We start from the raw sequence: 23,608 nt of genomic DNA on the forward strand, positions 1-23,608 counted from the left end.
AGCAAGAAAATTTTGCTACCAAGTAGTATTAACAAGAAATATGGAGTTAGCCTGAGAGGATCAATGACAAATTTTCATCACACCATACATAAGATTAAATTTGAGATGAGAATACTCAAAGATTTTGCAAAGGAGATCCTCTCCTGAAAGTTAAGATTCACAATCACTAGAAAGGATGTAGCTGAAGCCCAGGGCACAGTCACCAGCACAGCAGGGCCACAGTGGTGGGCAGATTGTTAAATAGAATACTTGCCAGGTGCCAGTGGCTCACACCTGTAATCCTAGCTACTGAGGAGGCTGAGATCTGAGGATCATGATTCAAAGTCAGCTTGGGCAGGAAAGTTCGTGAGACTCTTATCGCCAATAAACCACCAGAAAACCGGAAGTGGCACTGTAGCTCAGGTGGTAGAGTGCTACTTTTGAGCTGAAGAGCTCAGGGACAACGCCCAGGCCCAGAGTTCAAGCCCTACGACCAACAAAAATAATGAATAGAATAGAATAGAATAGAATAGAACAGAACAGAACAAAATAGAATAGAATAGAATAGAATACTTACCAGAGGGCCAAAGCTGGTGAGCAGGAAACCAAGGGCAGGATTCCTGAGCAGGAAGGGAGCTGGCGACTAAGTACCCTTGGTACTTTGTGTGTACAATGCTGGCAGCAGAACCTTACAAGAAAGGACAGCAGACCAGCTTGAAAGGACCAGCTCTGCAGTGTCCCTCCAGCGCCCTCTACTGACAAAGCTCAACAGCATGCCAGCTAACGTCATGTTGGCAAGATTCAACTCTGGCATCCCCAAACAGGACAGAGGGGATCGATTTGGATCAGGGAGACAGAGAACTGGAAGCTAGACAGGTTCATTGTCAAAGAGGCCAATTCTTATTCTTGGACAAGATGAGTACAAAAGGAGCCTGACAAGTCTTTTTTTTATACACAGATAAAATTAGATCATACCCACGGAACCAAAGAACACAGTGGAATGGGCTTCCATTGGTCATCACTGAGCCAATGAAACTACAATTTTGCTCTTTCTTTTTTTCTTTCTTTCTTCCTTCCTTTTTTCTTTTTTTTGGGGGGGGGGGCTTGGTCGTGGGGCTTGAACTCTGTCTGGGCCTGAGCGCTGTCCCTGAGCTTTTCAGCTCAAGGCTAGCACAGCACTCTACCACTTGAGCCACAGCACCACTTCTGGTTTTCTGGTGGTTAATTGGAGAGAAGAGTCTCACAGAGTTTCCTGCCTGGGCTGTCTTTGAACCACGATCCTCAGATCTCCACCTCCTGAGTAGCTAGGATTATAGGTGTGAGGCACTGGGGCCCCAGCAACAAGCAATTTTTTAAAAAATGATAATCATAGATTATAGCAAGTTGAAGCACTAAGTACATAGAGAGAGCATAAAAGAAGGAAAACTACAGATGAATGCTAATAAGTGCAGAATGAATGGTAAAATTAAAAAACCATTTTGCAAGTCAGCGTAATAATTTAGGAAGTGATTACTAATGAATGAAATCCTCTTTTTTACAAGTAATGTATGGCACTATAAAAGGTTTTCTTTGTTTTTTGTTTATTTTTTTATTTTTGGGTCCGGTCGTGGGGCCTGAACTCTGGGCCTGGGCGCTGTCCCTCAGCTCTTCAGCTCAAGGCTAGCGCTCTACCACTTGAGCCACAGCGCCACTTCTGGCTTTTTTCTTTTTTGCTTATGTGGTGCTGAGGAATCGAACCCAGGGCCTCATGCATGCAAGGCAAGCAATCTACCACTGAGCCACCTTCCCAGCCCAATATAAAAGGTTTTCTTAAAAATAATAATATACCTCAACTTGAATAATAAAGTTATGCAAGGCTAGTTCATCATATTTATATGTCAAATAAAAATCATGATTTAATGATAGAAGGTTATTGGCAAATCTGTCTTTCACTCTTTAAACTTTTAGAAAAATAAGAATAGAAAGGAAAATGAAAACCTATAGCCACCATCATTTTTAAAGATGATCACTTAAGACTGAATGCTTTTCTTCTAAGATTGAGAATGTCTCCTATTTCTATTCTTCTGCTAACACAGAACTGGAAACCCTACTCAATAATAAAAAAAGGTCTTTACCGGATCCTTACACTTCATATAAAATAATAATAATAACTCACCAGGTACTGGTGGCTCAAGTCTGTAAGTCCTAAATAGGCAGCCGAGATCAGGAGAATTACTATTTGAAGACAGCCCTCCAGGAAGAAAATTCTTTGAGACGTTTATCTCCAATTAATCACACACACACACACACACACACACACACACACACACACACACACACACACACACACACACTAACACTAAAAAAGCAAGAAGAGGAGCTGTGGCTCAAATGGTAGAGTACCAGCCTTGAGCAAAAAACAAGTTAAAAATCTCGAGTTTAAGCCCCAGTACTGGCTTAAGAAACAAATAAAAACTCACATAGAATGAAGGATTTGTTGTAACATTCACAATTATAAAACTTCTTGAAAGGAGAAAAAAAGAAGAAAACGTTGAAGACTAGGACTAGGCAGAGTTCTTAAACTTAACACCAAAAATATAACCCATGACAAAATGAATTATAAACTGGACTTGATCAAGTTTTAGGTCTTTCTTCTGTGAAAGGACAAATTATAAGCAGGGAGAAAATATTTGTACACATGCCGTCCTGGGAGGGACTTGCATCTAGAATATAAATGGCAGCTGTTCCACCACCATTCAATTCAATTCAGTCCTGACATCAACTACTCAGGATTGGAGCTGACTTTGCAAGCCTGCATTCACATCAGACACCAATTGCAAGTGTCAGGTCCTGACACCACTCACTTTGTTGACCAAAATTGGTTACAAACAGGGATTCTCATAGATTAGCTATTCAGATTTAATAATTCACTTGGAAACTCACTGCACTCAAGAAAACACTAACTTCCATTCACTGGTTTGTTCCAAAGGGTACAACTCAGAATGGATGCTATGCCAGCACCCAGGCTAAATGCTTTGGATCCTGAAATCCAGGGGTAGTCTGACTTCAGTTAGCACTGACACAGGAGCTCAGAAGATGTCATTAAAATGTGTTCTTTCTCCATCGTTTGGCTCTGCTCTGCTAAAATCCAGATTGTAGGGCCAACCGGAGACATAATGAAGCAGAATCTTTGTTGTTGGACCCTACAAATTACAAAATAAAGCCAAGCAGAAAACCTCCCTCAGAACAGCATTGGGAAGCCCTTATTGGTTAAGTATTTTGTGTATAGCAAGTGAAGTCCAAGCTTCTTGAAGGCCAGAAGAACTTCTTTTGTGCTCTAATCAGATCTAAGGTACAGCCATGAAATGGTATTCTGTAACACCTAATAGATCTGAGAATGCTGTAAACCTCTTTCCACTTGGCAGCAAGAAACACGTCAAAAAAAACAAAATGATAAACTTTTAGAAAAGTCTGGGCTAGTAAAAGTACAGTTAGTCAATGGGGTGTGTGTGTGTGTTGTTTGTGTATGTGTTTGTGTGTGTATGCACACGTGCATTCATGCTCTGGTACTTCAACTGAGGGCTTCAGCTCAGGTCCTGAGCAATTTCTCTTAGCTGCTTGAGAGTCACATCTCCACGCCCAGCTTTTTGGGTGGTTAATTGCAAATAAAAGTCTCACAGATGTTCCTGTTAGGGTTGGCTTCAAACCTCAATCATCAGATCTCAGCCTCCTGAGAGTACGAGTCTTTGGCACCCAGTAGATTCAAAACGATATTTTCAGTCTTCAGATTTCAAATTCAAGGTCTCACATTGGCTAAACAAGCACTCTACTACTTAAGCCACACTTAGCTTTTTAAGCTTTAGTTATTTTTTTTTTTTTACAGATAGTCTCAAGTTTTTCCTGATGCTAGCCTTGGACCATAATTCTCCCACCTCTACCTATCTAGCTGGAATTAAATATGGGACTGCCACATTTAAGTATTGGTTGAGATAGAGATATTGTTAACATTTTGGCAAAGCTGTCCTTGAACCATGATCCTCCTCTTCCCTGTCACCAAAGTACTGGGATTGCCAGTATAATTGACTATGCCATATTCTCATTTTACTTAACTACAATATCCAATAACCATTAATTAATAAATTAGAATTTATGTAGAGAAAACCCTCACACAATATTCTTGGCATTAGCTTGTTGAAAATTTTTTTGAAATTTAATAAGAATATAGAATAAATTTGTGGGGTTTTTTTTTGGCCCTGGGGCTCAAACTTTGGGTCTAGGTGCTGTCCTAAGCTCCTTTTTGCTCAAGGATAGTGCTCTACCACTTGACCCATAGGGCCACATCTGGCTTTTTCTGTGATTCATTAGAGGTAAGAGTCTCACAGACTTTCTTCCCTGGCCTGGATATGAAACACGATCCTTAGATCTCAGCCTCTTGAGCAGCTAGCATTACAGGGCATGAGCCACTGGTACCCAGCTAGGATAAATATCTTATCTGTAGCTGCCAAGGCAGATGATATTAGATGATTTTTAAAATTACAATGTTCTTGAATAGCAAAGCCACCCAATCATCAGTTCAGTTTGGGTAACCTTGTAGTCTTATTATAATATGTGCTTTTCATATGTTACTTTTGGCTCCAATTTTCCTCTGAATGCTAGCATTTTGACTGCCAGCTTGTCTGGACTTATATCCTTATAACTCCAGATCTTGTGGGAAGAATAGCTGGTCTTTTCGAATAGCTGGAGTGGTAGTGGAGTAGGAAAATCTGGCTTCTTCCTTCCTTCTTTCCTTTCTTACCTTTTCTTTCTGTCATTCCTCCTTTCAGTTTCCTTTGCTTTTCTCTCTTCTCTTTCTTTCCTTCTTTTCTTTCTTTTTTTCCTTTTATTTCTTCATTACTTCTTCCTTCCTTCCTTCTTATTTTTGCACTACGGGACTTGAACTCAGGGCCTGGACACTTAATCTTACCATTTTCAATCAAGGCTGATGCTACCCCACTTGAGTAACACCTCCAAATTTGACTCCTTGCTGTTTAAATGCAGATACGAGTCATCTCAAAGACTTTCCTTCCCATACTGGCTTCAAACTGCAAACCTCAGATCTCAGCCTCCTCAGTAGCTAGGATTACTGGCACGCTGGATGGCCTGATTTTCATTGAGCAAAACTGAATGCCATACTTATTGCTAAATTCTATTCATGAGGGCCAAGGGTACTCAAAGCTCTGTTGGCTACGCTTGCATTCACCCTCATCACTTTGGAGGAAATGGTGATGTTGGCCAGACTGAAATCTTACACACACACTGCATAGTTTGATTACTTTGAGAGGAAGAATCATGTTTATCTCCCTAGACCCCAACATGGCACCTGGCATCTAGTGGACTCTTAATGAATGTTTGATGAATATATTGATATTGCTTCATTAATCTTCAGCAAGAAAATCCCCAGGGGATTTGAAAAATAGGTATTTGACCTCATTCAGAAAAGTAAAATAAGATAAAGAGGTTAGGTCACCACAATCACAGTGTTAGCCACCAGTGATACCAACATACCCTTCCCTCTCAGAGACAGAAAGATATGCAGACCAATCCAAACCCAAACCCAAACTCAGACAAGAAGAACCACCCCTCCCTGACTTACACAAATACTAACCCTCCTTATTACAGCAGTAAAATGAAGTAAAAGTTTTGCTGCATTTATGAGTTTTTCTTATATAATCCTAAATGCCATAATTTCTTCTAATGATTTCAGATGTCAAGTTGTAAACATTTGTTTTACAATGTTCTTGGATAAATAAGGCCTGGGAAAAAATGAGGGGAAACATGTTTGTTTGGGTGGATTGCTAAGCAACACCAACATGCCAGAAACTCCTTTTGGATTTCCTTTGGAAGGTGGAGACCAACAGGCACTTCAGTTGGTCTGTTTCCCTGGTTCTCCCTGGAAAAGAAAAACAAAGCAAGAAACAAACGAGCAATTCTAACAAGAGAGAAGTTACAAATACGGAGACTGCTAAGTATTAAATTATACTAACCTGTTCTTAAGGTTGCCTTTTAAAATACCTTCCAAGATTCCACCATGGCATAGTGACACGTGTGTGTGTGTGTGTGTGTGTGTGTGTGTGTGTGTGTGTCTGTGCAAGCATGCGCACATGTCAGTACTGGAATGCCCATACTAGGGCTTGAACTCAGGGCTCTGTACTCTTGCTTAACTTTTTCAGTCAAGGATGGCACTTTTAAGCCACACCTCCACTTCCAGCTTTTTCCTGATTCATTGGAGATAAAGAGTCTTTTTGGATTTGTTTACACCAGGATTTGAACCAGGATTCTCAGACCTCAGCTTCCTGAGTAGTTCGGATTACAGATAGGAGCCCTAGGCATCCGGCTTAAGGATGGGGTTTAGAGCATGTTTCCTCCAGACCTACACTGATGGAATGAAGTCAAATAATGTCAGGCTGTGTTACCCATCCCATACAATACCTTATACTCTACTGACTCCTGAAACTTATGATAGTAGTAGTATGGCAGTCAGATGAAGAAAAGTTCAACTTGTACATGTCACTTTAGTAAGGAAAACCTCTCAAAGGAAGTAGGGTTTTAGGAAGGGGAAGCACAGAAGTGATGGGACAAAGGGTGAAGCCATTCACCAGTGATGCTACTTACTATGTTGAAAATGAACTATACAACTTGTAGGGAAGGAGGGTCAGAAGGGAAAAAAAACTGGTAGAAAGGGCTAGGAATGTAGCTTAGTGTTAGAGTGCTTGCCTAGCATGCATGAAGCCCTGGGTTCAATTCCTCAGCCTCATATAAACAGAAAAGGCCAGAAGTGGCCCTGTGGCTCAAGTGGTAGAGCACTGGCCTTGAGCAAAAGAAGAGTTCAAGTCCCAGGGCTGGCAAAAACAAAAACAAAACAAAAACAAAACAAAACTGGGAGTAAATGAGGGAAGAGGTGACACTTTTCAAAATGAAATGTATTCAATATCTGACATGGAACTGTAACCCCTCTGCATATCACCTTTACAAAAAGAAATCTAAAAAAGGAAATAAGCTTTGAAGATTATAGAAAGGAATATTGTAGAAAGGAATTCTATGAACAAGGAGAGAAATTCATAGCCTCAAGGACCACGTGAGCAAAAGTGAGGCACTCAAGCTGTTAAATACATGAAGTAAGGAAAAAGCGCAAGTTGTTCCAGACAGTATTGCAGACTTACTGCTATAGAATAAAGGTTTGTTTCCCAAACCTCTGTACTTTGAAATCCTACAGTTCACAGTGATGGTATTAGCAGATGAAGCCTTTGAGAGGTGAAGGTTATGGGGATGGCATCCTTATCAAATGTAATAGTGCTCTTATTTTGAAAAAGTCCAAAGGAACGTGTGCCAGTCAGCTTTGCCATTTCTGTGACAAAATGCCTGAGATAAGTCAAAAAGATGAAAAAGTTCATTGTAGCTCACAGCTTCAGTCTATGATCAGTTTCTTCTGTTGCATTTGGGTTTGTATATAGGCAAAATATCAAGGTAGATTGTACATGGTGGGGCAAAGCTGCTCACCTCATAGTAGCTGAGTAGAAAGGCAGCAGGGGGGGAGAGAGAGAGATAGGGAGACCAGCATAAACAAGGAGGGAGAGAGGAAGGAAAGAGAGGGAAAAGGGAGGAGAAGAAAGGAGAGGAGGAGAGGGATGGGACAAGGGCTTAGAATATTAATATTCCCTTCAAGGGCATGCCTCTGATGACCTAAATTCCAGCAGGCCCTACTTCATAGAGGCTGCACCACTGCTCATATGTTGGCAAATTAAGCCTATAACGCATAAGCCTGCAAGGGACATTTAAGATGCAAACTAGAAGGGGGCATGCAAACCAGAAAGTGGCTCCTCACCAGATACCAACTCTGCTGGCACTGAGATCTTGAAACTCCCAACTTCCAGAGCAGTGAGAAACAAATGCTATTCATACAGCACCCAGTGTACTGAATGGGGAATGGGTGGACTTACACATGTTTACCTAGTCCTTTTACCTAATCCATTTACCTAGTCCTTCAAGTGTGAGGTGAAGTTACTTCTCCCAGGGCACATAGCCAGGAAGTAGAAAGCAAGGTGTAGACCTAGGCAATATACTTCCTGGGTCAGTGCCCTGTAGCAAAAGAGAAGTAAATCTGAATCAAGAACTACTGAGGTTTCTTCTAGAGCTGAAACTCTAGATAATGAACGGTGGGATTCTGGGGAACATGTTTATAAAAGTCCCTCCTTTTGGAACATATTGGTACCCAGAGTCTTCTGAAAAGATTCAGAATTTCAGGTAAGAAATCTGGAGTTTCTGGAGACTTTGTAGAGATCTCTAGGTAACACTGTGAAAACATTGAACTATACTGTTCTCCAGGAGACTACTTTGGCTCCATTCTCCAACTTTCCTTTCATGTCTGGTTTTCTTCTGCCATGTGTCTGTTAAGAAGTTTTGATAATGCAGCACAAGGGGCATAACTCAGAGCCCTGCATCATTAGAAGCCATCCACAAGGCAGGCATCAGTTTCTATTCAGATTGGCAATTGCTGTGTTTTTGTTTGTTTAAGTGGTCTTCTCTTGAGATCAAAGTCTACCACACTTGGTTGAGTACACTCAACTTCTCATTCAATATACTGGAAATGCCTAGAGACCAGCGTGATGAATAGCACCAGCCAGATCTGGTTTCTCCTTTTATCACCAGCCCTGCCTCTGTGAAACTCAGTCACATGAAGGGCACAGATATTTTGACAAACTGCAAGATCAAGTGATAGGTAGTTGTAACAACCAAATGTAATCAGTGTGTTAGTGCGTAGGAACCAACAAAGCTGCATGGGTGGCTGTACAATATGGGAGGCCGTGTGAAAAAAGAATCTTACAAGCTGCCATGACCCGAATGGAGTCCTCTCCCAAATTCACATGGTGAAGTCCTGCTAGCATGGCAAACGTAACTATGTCCGTAAAAGGCTAATTAAGAGTTAGCCAGACCCGGCATAAAAGTCCATGAGATTCTTATCTCCAAATAATTAGCCCCTATAAAAAAAGAGCTATGGCTCTTTTTTTATAGTAGAGAGCTATGGCTCAAGTGGTAGAGCACTAGTCTGCACATAAAAGCTCAAAGACAGTACCCAGGCTCTGAATGCAAGCCCCAGGACCACAATAAAAAAAAAAGGCAACTAAGTTAAACTAGATCATTATGCTAGTTCCTATCCCAATACAGCTGATGTTCTTGGAAGAAAGAATGATTTGAAGAAAGATCAAAGACACAGAGGACTGGGTCATTTGAAAACCAAAAGGAGAAGCTTCCAAAGAAGCTAGCCAATATTTTGTGAGACAATGTATTTTTATTGTTTAAATTTCTATTGTTTAACAATTTTCTTATTGTTTAGTCTATGCTGTTTTGTTACGGTAGTTCTACCAAAGTAATATAGGAGTGAATTTGAAATTTTACTAAACCAGCTGGAGGCTGGTGGCTCAACAAGTCCACACCTGTAACCCTAGCTACCCAGGAGGCTGAGATCTGAGGATGGAGGTTGGAAGTAAGGTTGGGCAGAAAAGTCTCTAAAAGATCTTATCTCTAATTACCAAGAAAAAAAAAACCCTGGAAACAATAGCCCAGATGCCCTTAGATGAATAAATCAAGAATGTGATATATATGTATATATACACATATACATATATATATATATACATTTATACACATATATGTAGGAATTTTACTCATCCATTAGGAAGAATGATATTAAGTAATTTGCAAGAAAATGCATCAACTTGGAAAAAATAAGTGATGTAAGTCAGGCTCACAGAGACAAAGGACACATTTTATACCATACGTGGAAGTTAGGTCTAAGTTATAAATACATATGTAAACATATACAACTGGGCCATATGCTTATACACACAACATATTAACTAAAGCATGGTATACACTGGGGAAGATTTCAATGGTGTGAACCACTAACTTAACAGCTTAATAAAGCCGCAATGTGTTGGGTGGGTGAGGAGGTCAAGGGATGGGGGTAGACAAATGTAGAAGGATGCAAAATGCAGTAATATTATTGAGTATACACACATGAAAATGGAACCAGAAAAATTGAGAAGATGGGTGGAGATGCAAAGAACCATGAAAGGTTAAATTCTAACCCCTTTGAACAGCAACTTAAGAATAAAAACGAAAGAAATTAAAGTAGAGGTGAGGCTCAACTGCTAGAGCACCAGCCTTGAGTGGAAAAGGCTAAGGGATAGCACCCAGGCCCTGAGTTCAGGCACAAAAATATATAAATCAACCAGACTACTGAAATTAAACATTAACTTTTAATGCTAGCAGCCGATGAAGTGTCTAAGCAAAAATGTGATCAATGAGCACCTTTAGTTCTACAATTCAGGAAGAGCGATAGAAGTCATGTGTCCCAATGTGAAAAAAACACTGGCCACAATGAAAGGCCAGAGGAATGAATAGCAAAGCCCTTCTCAGATGGGGGGAGTGGGAACCTTTAGGCCCAAGTACGGAGGCTTGAGTTGAGAAAATAATGAAAGGGCCACCCTGGGAAATGAGGATAGAAACTACAATTGAGGATACTAGGGGTGAAGCAGTTTTAAAAGACAAGGGGGGAACGTTTGTTGTTGTTGTTGTTTAGGAGAGGTGGAGTTTAAGACATCTGCAGAGCGCTGAATTGGATATGTTATGAACAAAAATAAGGCTCTTAGACTTAGGCCTGAGGCCTGTTATGCAGAGGTCAGTGCTGGCCAGGTGGAGAAATGACATCTAGCTGTCCAGCCCCAGAGAGCTGAAGGCCCTGGGCCCCAACCCTTGAGATTCCCACAATGTGTGGAAAGAGACTGACAAGAAACCATCCAGCAAACAGAAGGGCCACGGAGAGGATGGCTGGGCAAAGCAAGGCAGCCTCGCCGTTGGTTGGTAGTTTCTAAGTGTGGGAAGTATTTCTTTGCCTCTCCGAGGACTTGAGTTCGGGCTGGATTTCACTATTTCTCCCTGGAAAGCTCTCAGCCTTCCTTCTCACCTCGTTCTGCTCTTGGATAAACTGGGGCACGGTGAGTCCATGAATCAGGGCCCATGGGTCCCGAGATTGGGCAAGCCACGACCCCTCTCCTTTCCCCTCAGGCTGAAGGGCCAGCAGCTCCCTCGCTTCGCGAACTTTCCACTCGAGTGGAATGTGGGCGTCTATCCGGGATCCGGCTCCACTAGGAAGGCAGGAGGGGGCGCGCGGCGGGGCGCGCTGCAGGCGCTGGGCGCGGCGAGGCGGAGAGGAGGCGGGCCCAGAGGGCAGGACTAGGGGGCGGGCGGGAACGCGGGAGTGCGGGGCGGTCGGGGGCGGAGAGGAAACGGGGACCCGGGAAGAAAAGAACATGGCTCCTGCGGCGGGCACCGCCGAGGGAGGCGCAGCGCCTGTGCGCCCCGGACGCCAGTGAGCACGATGGTGAACTCCAGCCGCGTGCAGCCGCAGCAGCCCGGGGACACGAGGCGACCGCCACCGCCCCGATCGCCGGGCCCGGGCCGGCTGATGGCTGGTGGCGCGGCCGTGGGCACCGGCCTGGGCGCCCCGGGCGGCCTCCGGGAGCCGCAGCGGGGCCTGGAGATCGAGATGGAGCGCATCCGGCAGGCTGCGGCGCGGGACCCCCCGGCGGGAGCGTCGGCCTCTCCTTCCCCGCCGCTCTCGTCCTGCTCCAGGCAGGCGTGGAGCCGCGACAACCCGGGCTTCGAGGCTGAGGAGGACGACGAAGACGACGAGGTGGAAGGGGAGGAAGGAGGAATGGTGGTGGAGATGGATGTGGAGTGGCGCCCGGGCAGCCGGAGATCGGCCGCCTCCTCGGCGGTGAGCTCGTCGGGCGCCCGCGGCCGGGGACTGGGGGGCTACCACGGCGCGGGCCCGGCAAGCGGGAGGCGGCACCGACGAGAGGACCAGGCCCCACCATGTCCCAGCCCGGCCGGCGGCGGGGACCCGCGGCACCGCCACCTCCCGCTGGATGGGCAGCCGCCCCGAGTGGCCTGGGCCGAGAGGCTGGTTCGCGGGCTGCGAGGTAAGAGCGCGCTCCGCCCGGGCTGATGCACACACCGGACCTGCGGGAGGTGGGTCGGACCCTCGCCCGAGTTGGGTCGCGAGGTCCAGCGCGGCTCCTCCTCGCGGCCCCTGCGCGGGCCCGCCTCCCTGGGAAGCGCAGTCCCCACTTCTGCCAATTCCACTCCATTTCCGGTACCCAGTTCGGAATTTCGCGGTGACGGTGTGGGTGCAGAGTTGTTGGGTGCCACCCTTTCTTTAGGCTACGTCAACTGTGTTTTACTTCTGCGAAGAAGTAAATGGAATGTTGCTGCCGGTACTACTGACTGCGGTCGCAACTGCATGTTTGCTGAATATCACCAAAGCAAACAGAAAAGTGTACCCGGGCGCTGGTGCCCCGCGCCTGTAATCCTAGCTGTCAGGAGGCTGAGATCTGAGGATTGAAGTTTGAAGCCTGCTTAGGCAGGAAAGTCAGTGAATCGCTCATCTCCAATTAACTACTGAACATATGGCTAAGTGATAGAGCCGTGCCATCCTTGATTTAAAAAAAAAAAAAAAGCCTAGGAACAGCGCCCTAAGCTCAAGTCCCAAGACCACCGCCCCCCCCCGCCTCCCCACCCCCCCAAAAAAGCAAAATGAAGTTTATGTGGCTCTCAGTTTGTTCCTCTGGAGTCGGTGCTGCCTGCCCTCCTGACCTGCCAGGAATCCTCTGCAGCTAACGGTGTTATCCAGTTGTGGGAGGGACTTCATTAGGTTATCAATGCTAATCTGGTGATGTGTGTGGTTGCTTGCTTTCTGTCTTTCTGATTTTCTTTCTGCCCCCCCCCCTCGCTCCCTCCCTCCCTCCCTCCCTCCCTTCCTTCCTTCCTTCCTTCCTTCCTTCTTGGTTCAGTTTCGAATCACATGAAAAACTATCCCAGTGATATAGTAGCAGCATGAGAAAGATTGGTCAGGCCTACATTCAAATCCCACATCACTAACTGTGTGACCTTGAGCAATAAATAGCTATATTTAATCTTTTCTGGTTATTAAAATTTGTAACTGTTAAAAAGAATAAGATAATCATAATATTTAGTATTTGACTTGTTTCTTAGGAGAATTAAGTGAAATAGGTAACAAGTCTGCCATATTATAAGTGCTGCATAAATTATAAAAAGACATTTGGTACTTTTGTCACATTCATGTTTATGTTAATCTAGTTCAGGGCATGGTAGTAGAAAACAAAAGCTCCTCTTTTTGATAACCTGACTGCACAAATACGTCATAGGACCCCTAACTGTATTAATACAAATTATGTGCTGAGTACTGGTGGCTCCTGCCTGTAATCTTAGCCACTTAGGAGGCTGAGATCTGAAGATAGAGATTTGAAGCCAATCAGGGCAGGAAAATTTACAACTCTTATCTCCAAGTAACCACAACAAAGAAACAACAAAAAACTGCAAGTGATGCTGTGGCTTAAGTAGTAGAGAGCCAGCTTTGAGCAAAAAAGCAGAGGGTCAGCACTCAGGCCCTAAGTTCAAGCCTCAACTGACACCCTCCCCTCCCCCCAAAAAAAATATGGTGGGTATCTATGGCTCACATCTGTAACTACTCCTCAGTAGACTAATACCTGGAGGATGGATATTGAAGGCCACTTGGGGCAGGAAAGTCCGCAATACCTCCAATTAACTAGCAAACAGCCAGACCGAAGGTGCAGTCTAGAGCTGCACCTGCCCTAGGCCCTGAGTTCTATATACTGCCATATAAATATTTATCATGCTTTTAAAAAAGTAGTCACTGAAATATAATTTTTTATAAGTTAGTAAACAATGTTAACTCACAAGATCTTTTTTATCTCAGTAAGTAATTGATAGAATACTTGATTGACTAGCTCAATAATAGAATATAATGAGATGAAATACATATTTTCTTCTTTTTTTTTTTTTGTCGGTCATGGGGCTTGAACTCTGGGCCTGGGTGCTGTCCCTCAGCTCTTAAGCTCAAGGTGAACGCTCTACTGCTTGAGCCACAGTGCTACTTCCGGTTTTTGAGTGGTGTATTGGAGATAGAGTCTCACAGACTTTCCTGCCTGGGCTGGCTTTGAACCGTTATCCTCAGATCTCAGCCTCCTGAGTAGCTAGGATTACAAACGTAAGCCACCGGCTCCCGGCTGAAATACATATTTTCATGACAGCATATTACAAGTTTTTTTAATTAAAAAATTTATTGTGAAAGTAATGTACAGAGTGGTTACAGTTACATTTTTTGTCAGTTGTACAGCCTGAACTCTGGGCCTGGGCGCTGTCCCTGAGCTCTTCAACTCAAGACTAGCGCTCTACCAGTTGAGCCACAGCACCACTTTTTCTGCTTATATGGTGCTAAGGAATCGAACCCAGGGCAAGCACTCTACCACTGAGCCACCTTCCCAGCCCCTTTTTATAGTCTTAAAAACCTATAGTCAGCCCTTACCAATGGAGCTTGGGGCTGGCTGAACTCATGGTTTCTGGCGGTTGGGAACCCTGGAGGAAATAGAAGCCCCCCATCTCTTCCTAGGGCCTCAGCTTCTGTGTCTTCTTGTCTCTGTGCCTCACCCTCTGTTTCCTTTTTAATATCCTTTCTAATAAACCAGAAATGTAAAAATACCAATAATACCTATATTGACAATCTAGGAGAAGAGACTTGGGAAATTTTAAGTTTAGACAAGTTTTAAATATTATTTTGCATATTCTGTGACAGAAAAATGAAGTTGGCCTTCTTCTTGATCACTAGCTAAGCAGCATTCATTAACTATTTAACACCTCTCACGAAGGTAGCATTTTACTAGCAGCTTTGAAAAAAAATTAGGAGAGTAATTGCTATTTTCTGATGGACAGAATCCAGAAATGTAAAATAAATAGCTATGAATATGCTATGGTTATTTTCCCTCTTGGATTACAAGTGATGGAATAGTGTATAAACTCTGTAAACAATGCCTTAGGATTAGAATGGAAAATAGCTTTTGCAAGTCTTAAAGGTAAGGGAGATTGAGGTCTGGATTGATCAGGTGCTTTCCTAGATTTCTCCTGCTTTTCTGACTTTATGTAACTCCACTTAAACTTCCCGGGCCTCAGCAATTCACTTATAAAATCAAGGAATTGAACTTAATCTCCATAGTCCCCTTCTAAGCTTTAGCATCCTAGGGTTGTGCCACGAGTCCCAAGTGGACAGTAAATGGTCTTTCTGTTCCTTAGACAGTACGTCTAACCAAGGAATTAAGATGATATCCCTAACTATTAAGAAGCTGGGAAGGTTTCTGAGCAAGAACAGAGCACAGGGACAGAGGGTAAGTCAGTAGCATGGTGCTTAGGAGAGTCTGTAGAAAGAGATACTAAATCAGGAAGACTGGGTGAAAGATAGCCAGGAGGAGGTGCTGAAAGGCCTGGAGAAAATTGAAGTTGCCTCAGACTTAAAGTTGTCCCAACAATCTTGTTTAATTATGATCAGTCATCATCATCATCATCAAACTTTTTAGTAGAAAAGTAAATTTGTGGCAGCCATCTTTGATCTATCAAATTGTCTGAATTTAATGCCCTGAAGTTCATCTCTTCTCATAACACTTCAAAGAGGGATTCCAGGTTAGTAACCACTCTCCTCTATGTGGGCATTTGTAGACAGGAAGTTCTTTCCTCTCTGGCTTTCCCAGAGAATTGACTTGTTATTGTGTGCTTGGGCAAGGCTGGTTTTCCAAGTTGTCACAGGAAGCTGGGAAAAGACTTGCCACTGCCCTTGTCTTTATATTTGTTTCTTCCAGTGTTAAGGATTGAATCCAAGGCCTTATCCTTGCTAGACCTAAAACACTTTACAATTGAACCCCATCTGGCCCACATCTCTTCTACTCATGCTTCATTGGTGAAGTTCTTCACCATATAATCAAGAAGCCCTGCAAGGAACAGTGGAAAGCATTATGTATGTACATGTCTTATAGGGGAAAATGGGATTGATAGCTAGCAACCTCTGTCACATTATAGCTAGGGCTCAAGTGCAATAGTAGATCTACTCTTCCTTTCTTAAAATAATCAAACATTGACGTTGAAATTGTGCTATTTGTATGTGATAAGTGACTGTCAATACAAACTTACTCATTGTCTTGCAATTCTGTTTAACTTACATTTTCTCTGCCTTTTGATGTCTAACAGAGAGTGCATTCACCTTTGTGTGTGTGTGTGTGTGTGTGTGTGTGTGTGTGTGTGTGTATACCAGTAATGGGACTTGAACTCAGAGCCTCATGCACAATGCTAGTGCTCTACTAGTTGTGCCACACCTCCCCTTCCTGCTATTTGCTAGTTAATTGAGATACTAGTCCCTCAGATTTGTCTGCCTGGGCTGCTCTCATTGAACTGGGATTCTCAGATCTCAGCATCCTGAGCTGTGTGTGTGTGTGTGTGTGTGTGTGTATCTGTGTATGTGTGTGTCTGTGTGCCTAATGTGCCAGGACTAGGGCTTGAACTCAGGACATCAGTGATGTCCCTTAGATTTTTTTCACTCAAGGTTGGCACTCTACCACTTGAGCCACAGCTCCACTTCTGGCTTTTTGCTGGATAATTGGAGATAAGAGTCTCATGGACTTTCCTGTCCAGGATGGCTTCTAACCACTATCTTCAGACCTAAGTCTCTTGAGTAGCTAGGATTACAAAGAGCCACTAGTATCCAGGTAGTTCTCCTGTTTAGGCTTCAGAATTAAGTGTTATTTCATCACTAGCAGAGAATTATCCTAAGCAGGGGGTAGCTTTTGCCCTTCAGGTGACACTTGGCAGTACCCATATTTTTGGTTTGCACAACTCAGGGTGGAAGGCAAATGCTTCTGATATCTACTGAGTAAAGTTCAAGAAAGGTCCTCACCACCCTCCAGTGCACAGGGCGGCCCCCTACTGCATCGCCTCACCCACACTGTCCAGGTGTATAGGTTTTTAACTTCCAGATGCCTAATTTTATAGGTGAAATAGATGTTGGTAAATAATTGCAATGGCAGGTTCTGGGTAAGGAAGTAACCCCAGGAGGAGAGGAACAGGTCTGTTTGAGGAGTTCAGTGGAGTCGCAAGGGAGTCAATGTTGAGCTCTATTTGGAAGAAGGAGGGGAACATTTCAGAGCCTGGAGCAAGACCAAGCGAACTTGAAATGCATGTTATGACATTGGTACTTAGGCATTTGGAGCCAGGAGAGGCTTCAGGTAGGAGGCAGGTAGGATCACATCAGTCTGAGGAGTGTAGAGGATGAGGTGAAGTGGAGATGAGAAATTGGGTCAGGATAGTGTTAATCAAGTTAGGGTGGGGTGAGGAGGCTACAAACCCTTGTGAGCTGGAATGGTAGGGAGTGAGATTAAAGACAGCTGTCAGAATTATAGCATCAACCCCATGTGGGGGATAATAGAAAGACCTGTTCTGTGGTGAACTCCCAAATTCTAGTTTGATGCCAGTAACAAATAAAAGGGGAAGAAAATGGAAATTTTCATGGTAGTCTTCGTTGGTGAGATGCCACCATTTTGGTCAAGAGCTCTGGGACCTGAACTCAAGGCCACAGCACTGTCCCTTAGCTTTTTTTCACTCAAGGCTGGACCTCTTAATCACTTGAGCCACAGCTTCACTTCTGGCTTTTTGGTGGTTAATTGGAGGAAAGAGTCTCACAGACTTTCCCACTCAGACTGGCTTCATACTGCAGTCCTCAGATCTCAGCCTCCTAACTAGCTAGGATTACAAGTGTGAGCCACTGGTGCTAGGCTAAAAGCTCCATCCTTAACTGTTCTTACCTTATTAGCTCTGCTAAACACAGGAAATAGTTGGCTACAAGCAAGTTATTTTTCCTATTTGTGGGTTCAGTCATTTCTCACCCATCAGAATTTAAAGGAGTCCCTGTTTCCTAAGACTATACACACACAGTGGGAAAAATTTAAAGCTCTTTAGTATTTGAGGGGGTAAATAGAATAACTTAGAAAAAGTGAATGTCTCATTCACTGGCCATATTAAATTACCTTAAGCCATTGCAAGTTTAACTTAAGTAAAATCTGTACAAGTGTGGTTTCTTTAAGGGCTACACAATATTTGTGAATACTACAAATCAGAAGCATGCCTATTTCCTTATTTCATGGTTGTCCATACACAATTGGAAAGAATAAAATCACTGACCTAGTAGTAAAAGAAATCTTTCTCATGGTAAAGAGACTAGCGATCTCTACTTTTGTGTCTGTTAGGCTTGATTTCCATAAAAGAAATTCACTCAAGTGCTGGTGTGCTTGAATCCAAGGCTACTGAGCCGGATCGTTGCCTGTCTCTGTTCTCCTTAGTTGTAATTTTCCATGTCATCTGAATTTGTAATGATTCTTCAGGATGAGAGCATTTCAGTGAGCAAACATTCTGCTTGCTGCATTTCTTCTGAATGAGTAATTCTCTTGACAACTACCAGATCTTGGCAGATGCAAACCTGGTCATAAGTTTGTGTTCCTATGATGTGTAACACAATGTCTTTGAGTTCAGATGCTGGAAAGAAAGAAGGGGAAGCAAAAGTAGAACCACTATTATTATAAGACTTTAAAAAAGACATTAACACTAATGATGAAGTCATTTCTCTGAAGTGAAAGGTTCTATCTATATTGCTTTCCTCTTTTCTCCATGTGGCTTGATTGTGGCTTAGGTGTTTGAAACTCGGTCATTTAGGAGGAAAGGTCTATAGAATAAACCTGCAAGGCTCTATTAACAGCCAACCAAATGTAACTGTAAAAAAGGAGAAGTTTGTCTTTTCTGGAATCCATTATGGTTCCTCCAGGGAAGCAGCAGTGTGACTTGACCGCACTATTCATTACCAGGGTCTTGGACAGCCATCGTGTCTGCTGGCTGGATTCAAATCTGCGGTAACTCTCCAGCCAGATTATGTAGGGTTAGGTCATCTTTGCTAAGCCAGCCCAATACTTTTTCCATCTGTCTGCTAAAATATAGAATGTGGTTGCTGATTTTACTATTTTCCCAAAGAGGGAAGAAGATGGATGAGCTGTTACTTTTAGTCTGAAGAGTATGCATCAATTGGCCTATAAAGAATCAGTTAAAGCTGGATGCTGGTAGCTCTCGCCTGTAATCCAAGATACACAGGAGACTGCTGTTTTAAGGATAGAAGTTCAAAACCAGCCTGGACAGATAAATCTAAGAGATTCTATCTTCACTTAACCAGCAAAAGTAGGAAGTAGAGGTGTGGTTCAAGTGATACAGTACCAGCCTTGAGCAAAAGAAAATGAATAAGTTAAACTAGTTACTTAGTTGCATTCAATTTTCTCACATATATATAGATGTATATGCATATACATTCATTTTTGTATATGAGAACTTATTTTATCAATTATACTATTTACTTCATTTTTTCCTTTTGCCATTCATGAAATTTCTTTAATAAATGACATCATTTTTCATTATTATTTTAAAGGTCTCTGGGGAACGAGACTCATGGAGGAAAGCAGCATTAACCGAGAGAAATACCTTAAAAGTGTTCTACGGGAACTGGTCACGTACCTCCTTTTTCTCATAGTCTTGTGTATTTGTAAGTAGACCCATTCTTTCTACTAATGGACACCTTTTGGAAATGTTTGGCTATGTTATGTCAATGCCTTCATTCTCATTAGTTATTTCTTCCAACCTTCAATAACTTCTGAACATTTACTCTACAGGAAACTTGTATCACCACCCATGTCTTTCTTATTCTCCTCTTCCTCAATGTGACTGTTCCTCTGCTGGCATTTAGGTCTTTTAGGAGGAAAGGTCTATAGTATAAACCTGTGAGGCTCTAAGCAAGGTTTTCATTAAGAACTGAAAGGAAGGAGAAGTTAGTCTTTTCTCGAATCCATTATGGTTCCTCCAGGGAAGCAGCAGTGTGATTTGACTGCATTGTTCATTAGATTAAGGAAGTGTTAACCTGAACTGTCTCCAAACCATTTGCCAGGGGCAAGTAGCTCAAGCCTATAATCCTAGCTACTTAGGGAGCTGAGATCTAAGGATCTCAGTTTGAAGCTCGCTTTGGTGGAGTGCTAGCCTTGAGCAAAAAAGCTCAGACAGCGCTCAGGCCCTGAGTTCAAGCACCAGGACCAGCATAAGCAACTACAATAACAACAACAATCAAAAAAGCCTGACAAGTTTAGAAAGTCACAGGGGAAAGATTTATCTATGAAAAGAGTATTTCTTTGCTCACTAAAAGCCCTACATAAGGACAGAAAAAGAAGCAGATTTATGACCCTGGATCTTTACAAAACTTCTCTGGGAAGAACATTCTCATATTTGCACATAAAAATGTTAAAAAATTAATAGCACCTTTGGAAAGAATCCCCTTTTTTGTATATAGAGAGTATCTGAAGTTAATCAGTATTTTTTGAATTTTTGAATTTTTATTGATTTTACTGCCTAAATTCTGTAAACTTAAAGACAGGTTTTTAATTTACTAGATTTATGAAAAAATTTTTTTAAGTTGAACATAAAATGTGAAACGTTTAAGTTTGTTATTAATTATAATGTTTGAATATCTGTTTATACCCTCACAGTGGTTTTTCCTAGTACTAGTAACTTTCTAAATGAGCTTTAGCAGTACATGGCTTCTGTTTAGATTTTTGAGACTTTGCCTATCCAAATGGAAATGAAAGTTTTAAAAAGAATTTATTTCAGCTAAAAACTATGTATTCATGAATAATATCACTTTCTTGGTTTTTACTTAGTAATTTTCTGAGTTTTTTTTTTAGAAGGAATGTCTAAAAACTTTAGGAAAGAATATCTCATGCTTTTAAAGATAACATTACTTCTTAAAAACAACTCATGATGCATTTTTTGAGGAGGAAAGAGCTTCATTGAGATATAATGCACATATCCTCAAATTTACCCATTTGAAAGTCCAATTACACTATTATTTTTCTAAGTATTCAGAATGATGCAGACTTCACAGCTACTTGTTTTCCTTCAAGTGTGATTACTAGCCCTGCTTGTTTAGTTTTCAGTTCCCCGCATTTCACTGGGTTTTATATTTGAGGGAGGTGAAGAGGGTGTCTGCGTGAGATTGTTTGGTTTTATATCCATTGACTAACACCTCCCTCTCCTGCCTCCTTCTCCCTGGGGAACCATTGTTTCTATGAGTTTGTGACTATGTTAGACTCCTCATAGGATAGGACATATGTTTTTTTTTTTTTTTTTTTTGGTCCAGTCGTGTGGCCTGAACTCTGGGCCTGGGCGCTGTCCCTCAGCTCTTCAGCTCAAGGCTGTCGCTCTACCACTTGAGCCACAGCGCCTCTTCTGGCTTTTTTTCTTTTTGCTTATGTGGTGCTGAGGAATCAAATCCAGGGCCTCAGGCATGCAAGGCAAGCAAGCGCTCAACCACTGAGCCATCTTCCCAGCCCAGGACATACTTTCTTAACATGTAACAAAAAACCAGAAATGTTAAAAAGCCAGAAAAATGATCTGTATGCTGGATTAAAAGTTGAACAAACTCGTGAGATGTTACACATTAAGTTTTTGTGGTTTAAGCTGTTAGAAATTGGAATACTTAGCAGGATGCCAGTGGCTCATACCTGTAATTGTAGCTACTCAGGAGGCTGAGAAGTAAGGATCACAGTTTGAAGCCAGCCCCAGGCAGGAAAGTCCATGAGATTCTTATCTCCAATTAATTACAGAAAAAGCTGGAGGTGGCTCTGTGGCTCAAGTGGTAGTCTTGCACAAAAGAGCTCAGAGACAGTGCCCAGGCTCAAAGTTCAAGCTCCAGGACTGGCAAAAAAAAAAAAAAAAAAAAAAAAGTGGAATATTAGCATAGAAATGATGCCTACATATTAAACTGGACTTAAATAAGTTGACTAGAATTACTAACTTTTTTCAAACATTACATATGCCGATGTATTTCTTAGGAAAAATGGGTTACCCCAATAAAGTATATCTGGAATTTCACTGGTTGCCCAAAGTGCCTGAACCTGAGAATTATCAAGTATTTTATTTTTCTTTTAATTAAGATTTGTCTAGATCCGCTAAAGCAGAGCTCTCAGGCCATACTCAAAGAAGTTTCGATGTTTTCAGATGTTTGGAAACTAGGCCAGAGAATTACACTGAAATTTTAGAGTTTCTTAAGAAGCCTACTTGAAGTCACAAAACAAATGTGTTTCCTTGTCCACTTAGAATGTTTATAGTTTTTTGTTCTTTTTTTCATACTAATTACATCTTTCCTCTAATAGTACATATATATTTTATTTTAAAAAATACTTGGGGGCTGGGAAGGTGGCTCAGTGGTAGAGTGCTTGCCTTGCATGCATGAGGCCCTAGGTTTGAAGTGGTGCTGTGACTCAAGCGATAGAGCGCTTGCCTTGAGCTTAAGAGCTGAGAGACAGCTCCTAGGCCCAGAGTTCCGGTCCACGACCGACAAAAAAAAAATAAAAAAAATAAAAAATACTTGGTTTTGTAGCATCTCTGGTTACAAAGGATCTTAATAGTTGCACAATTAGACCTCTAATGAGTACCCCCTTTCTCTCCCACAGTCTCCCTTCCCTAGGGATTGCTTCCCTTGTTGAGCAAGTTCCAAGTTTAAAAGAACAACTTTGTGGAAATCGTTTCCTTTTTAGGTGGCTAGGATAGAATGTCCTTCCTCACAGTCTACCTCTAGCACACTAATTTCAAGTGCCTCTCCATGTCTCTTCCACTTCTGCCCTTTGGAAGTTTGCTTTGAGATGTCCGTTCTTCCCTCAGTCTTCCCTAGGATGAACCTTCCAGTTCATTTAGTTAGTGATGCTGTGATTGGATCCTGATATTGGATAACTCCTACAATGGAAACTTCTCACACATGCGTTGTGCTCATTGGAGCCCCTCATGGTGGCAGTGCAGGGTAGTGAACTTCATCATCCAGATACTTCACTGTAGATGCTACTTTAGCCAGACTGGGGAGACTGCCTCGTCTTGTGCATAAGCCTGAGACTCTGGCCCTGCGATGGAAAGCAGTATTTCCATCTATTTTCCTGGCTCATGCTGGAGTTCTTCCCTTTTGCTTTGCTTAAATGTCATTTCATTAGGATCTACTCATAATTCTAATCTGTGAGAATTATTCTAAATGTGGGTTCATCATCTCCCCTATCAGCTAGTCCTCTCAGACTCACACTGTCAACAGAGGTATCATCTGTGTCCTTATCCTTGTAAATTACCAAGTCAAAAAAGATACTAAGAACATCAGTATGTTAATCTAGCCCATTGGGTAGAGTTTACTTCATTATGTGATCTAGCTCAATGTCATGAAGCAAGCTCATAGGAAAAGACTTTCAAATGTACAAAAAAAAAAAAAGAAAAAGAAAAGGAAGGAAGGAAGGGAAGAAGGAAAGAAGGAAGGAGGAAGGAAGAGAATGAAAAGAGAAAGAAAAAGAATGAGAAAGAGAAAAGCAAACTATATGATAATCAGAACCCAACTATTTCTGATTTTGTCTACTACATGTCAATCTGGTTTAAAAAATAGCCTCTAAATTCAGACAACTCTGATATTTACTAACTTTGTAAAGCTATTGTGCCTCCAGAAACTCCAGTTTTTTAATCTCCAAAAGAGAAATAACAGAATGACCTCATACCAACTGAAATCACACTGGTATAGTCACTAACTTGGTCAAAGAATCCTTAAAATGTCTATTATTGGCAATCAGAAACTTTACTTAACATA

General features: G+C 42.2%; 1 protein-coding gene across 1 annotated transcript in view; it reads left to right on the forward strand.

The window, feature by feature from the left end:
* Window positions 1-11,273: 11,273 nt before the first annotated feature.
* Window positions 11,274-23,608, forward strand: part of Pkd2 (polycystin 2, transient receptor potential cation channel) — a 39,491-nt gene continuing 27,156 nt past the window's right edge. Inside the window, exons 1-2 of the mRNA XM_042668467.1 lie at window positions 11,274-11,978; window positions 19,379-19,492. Coding sequence (XP_042524401.1) covers window positions 11,375-11,978; window positions 19,379-19,492 — 718 coding nt within the window. The 5' untranslated portion in view covers window positions 11,274-11,374. The remainder of the gene's footprint in view (window positions 11,979-19,378; window positions 19,493-23,608) is intronic.

This window comes from Dipodomys spectabilis, unplaced genomic scaffold, assembly GCF_019054845.1.
Source record: "Dipodomys spectabilis isolate Male_0828 unplaced genomic scaffold, ASM1905484v1 ptg000436l, whole genome shotgun sequence".
In the NCBI taxonomy this organism is placed as follows: Eukaryota; Metazoa; Chordata; class Mammalia; order Rodentia; family Heteromyidae; genus Dipodomys; species Dipodomys spectabilis.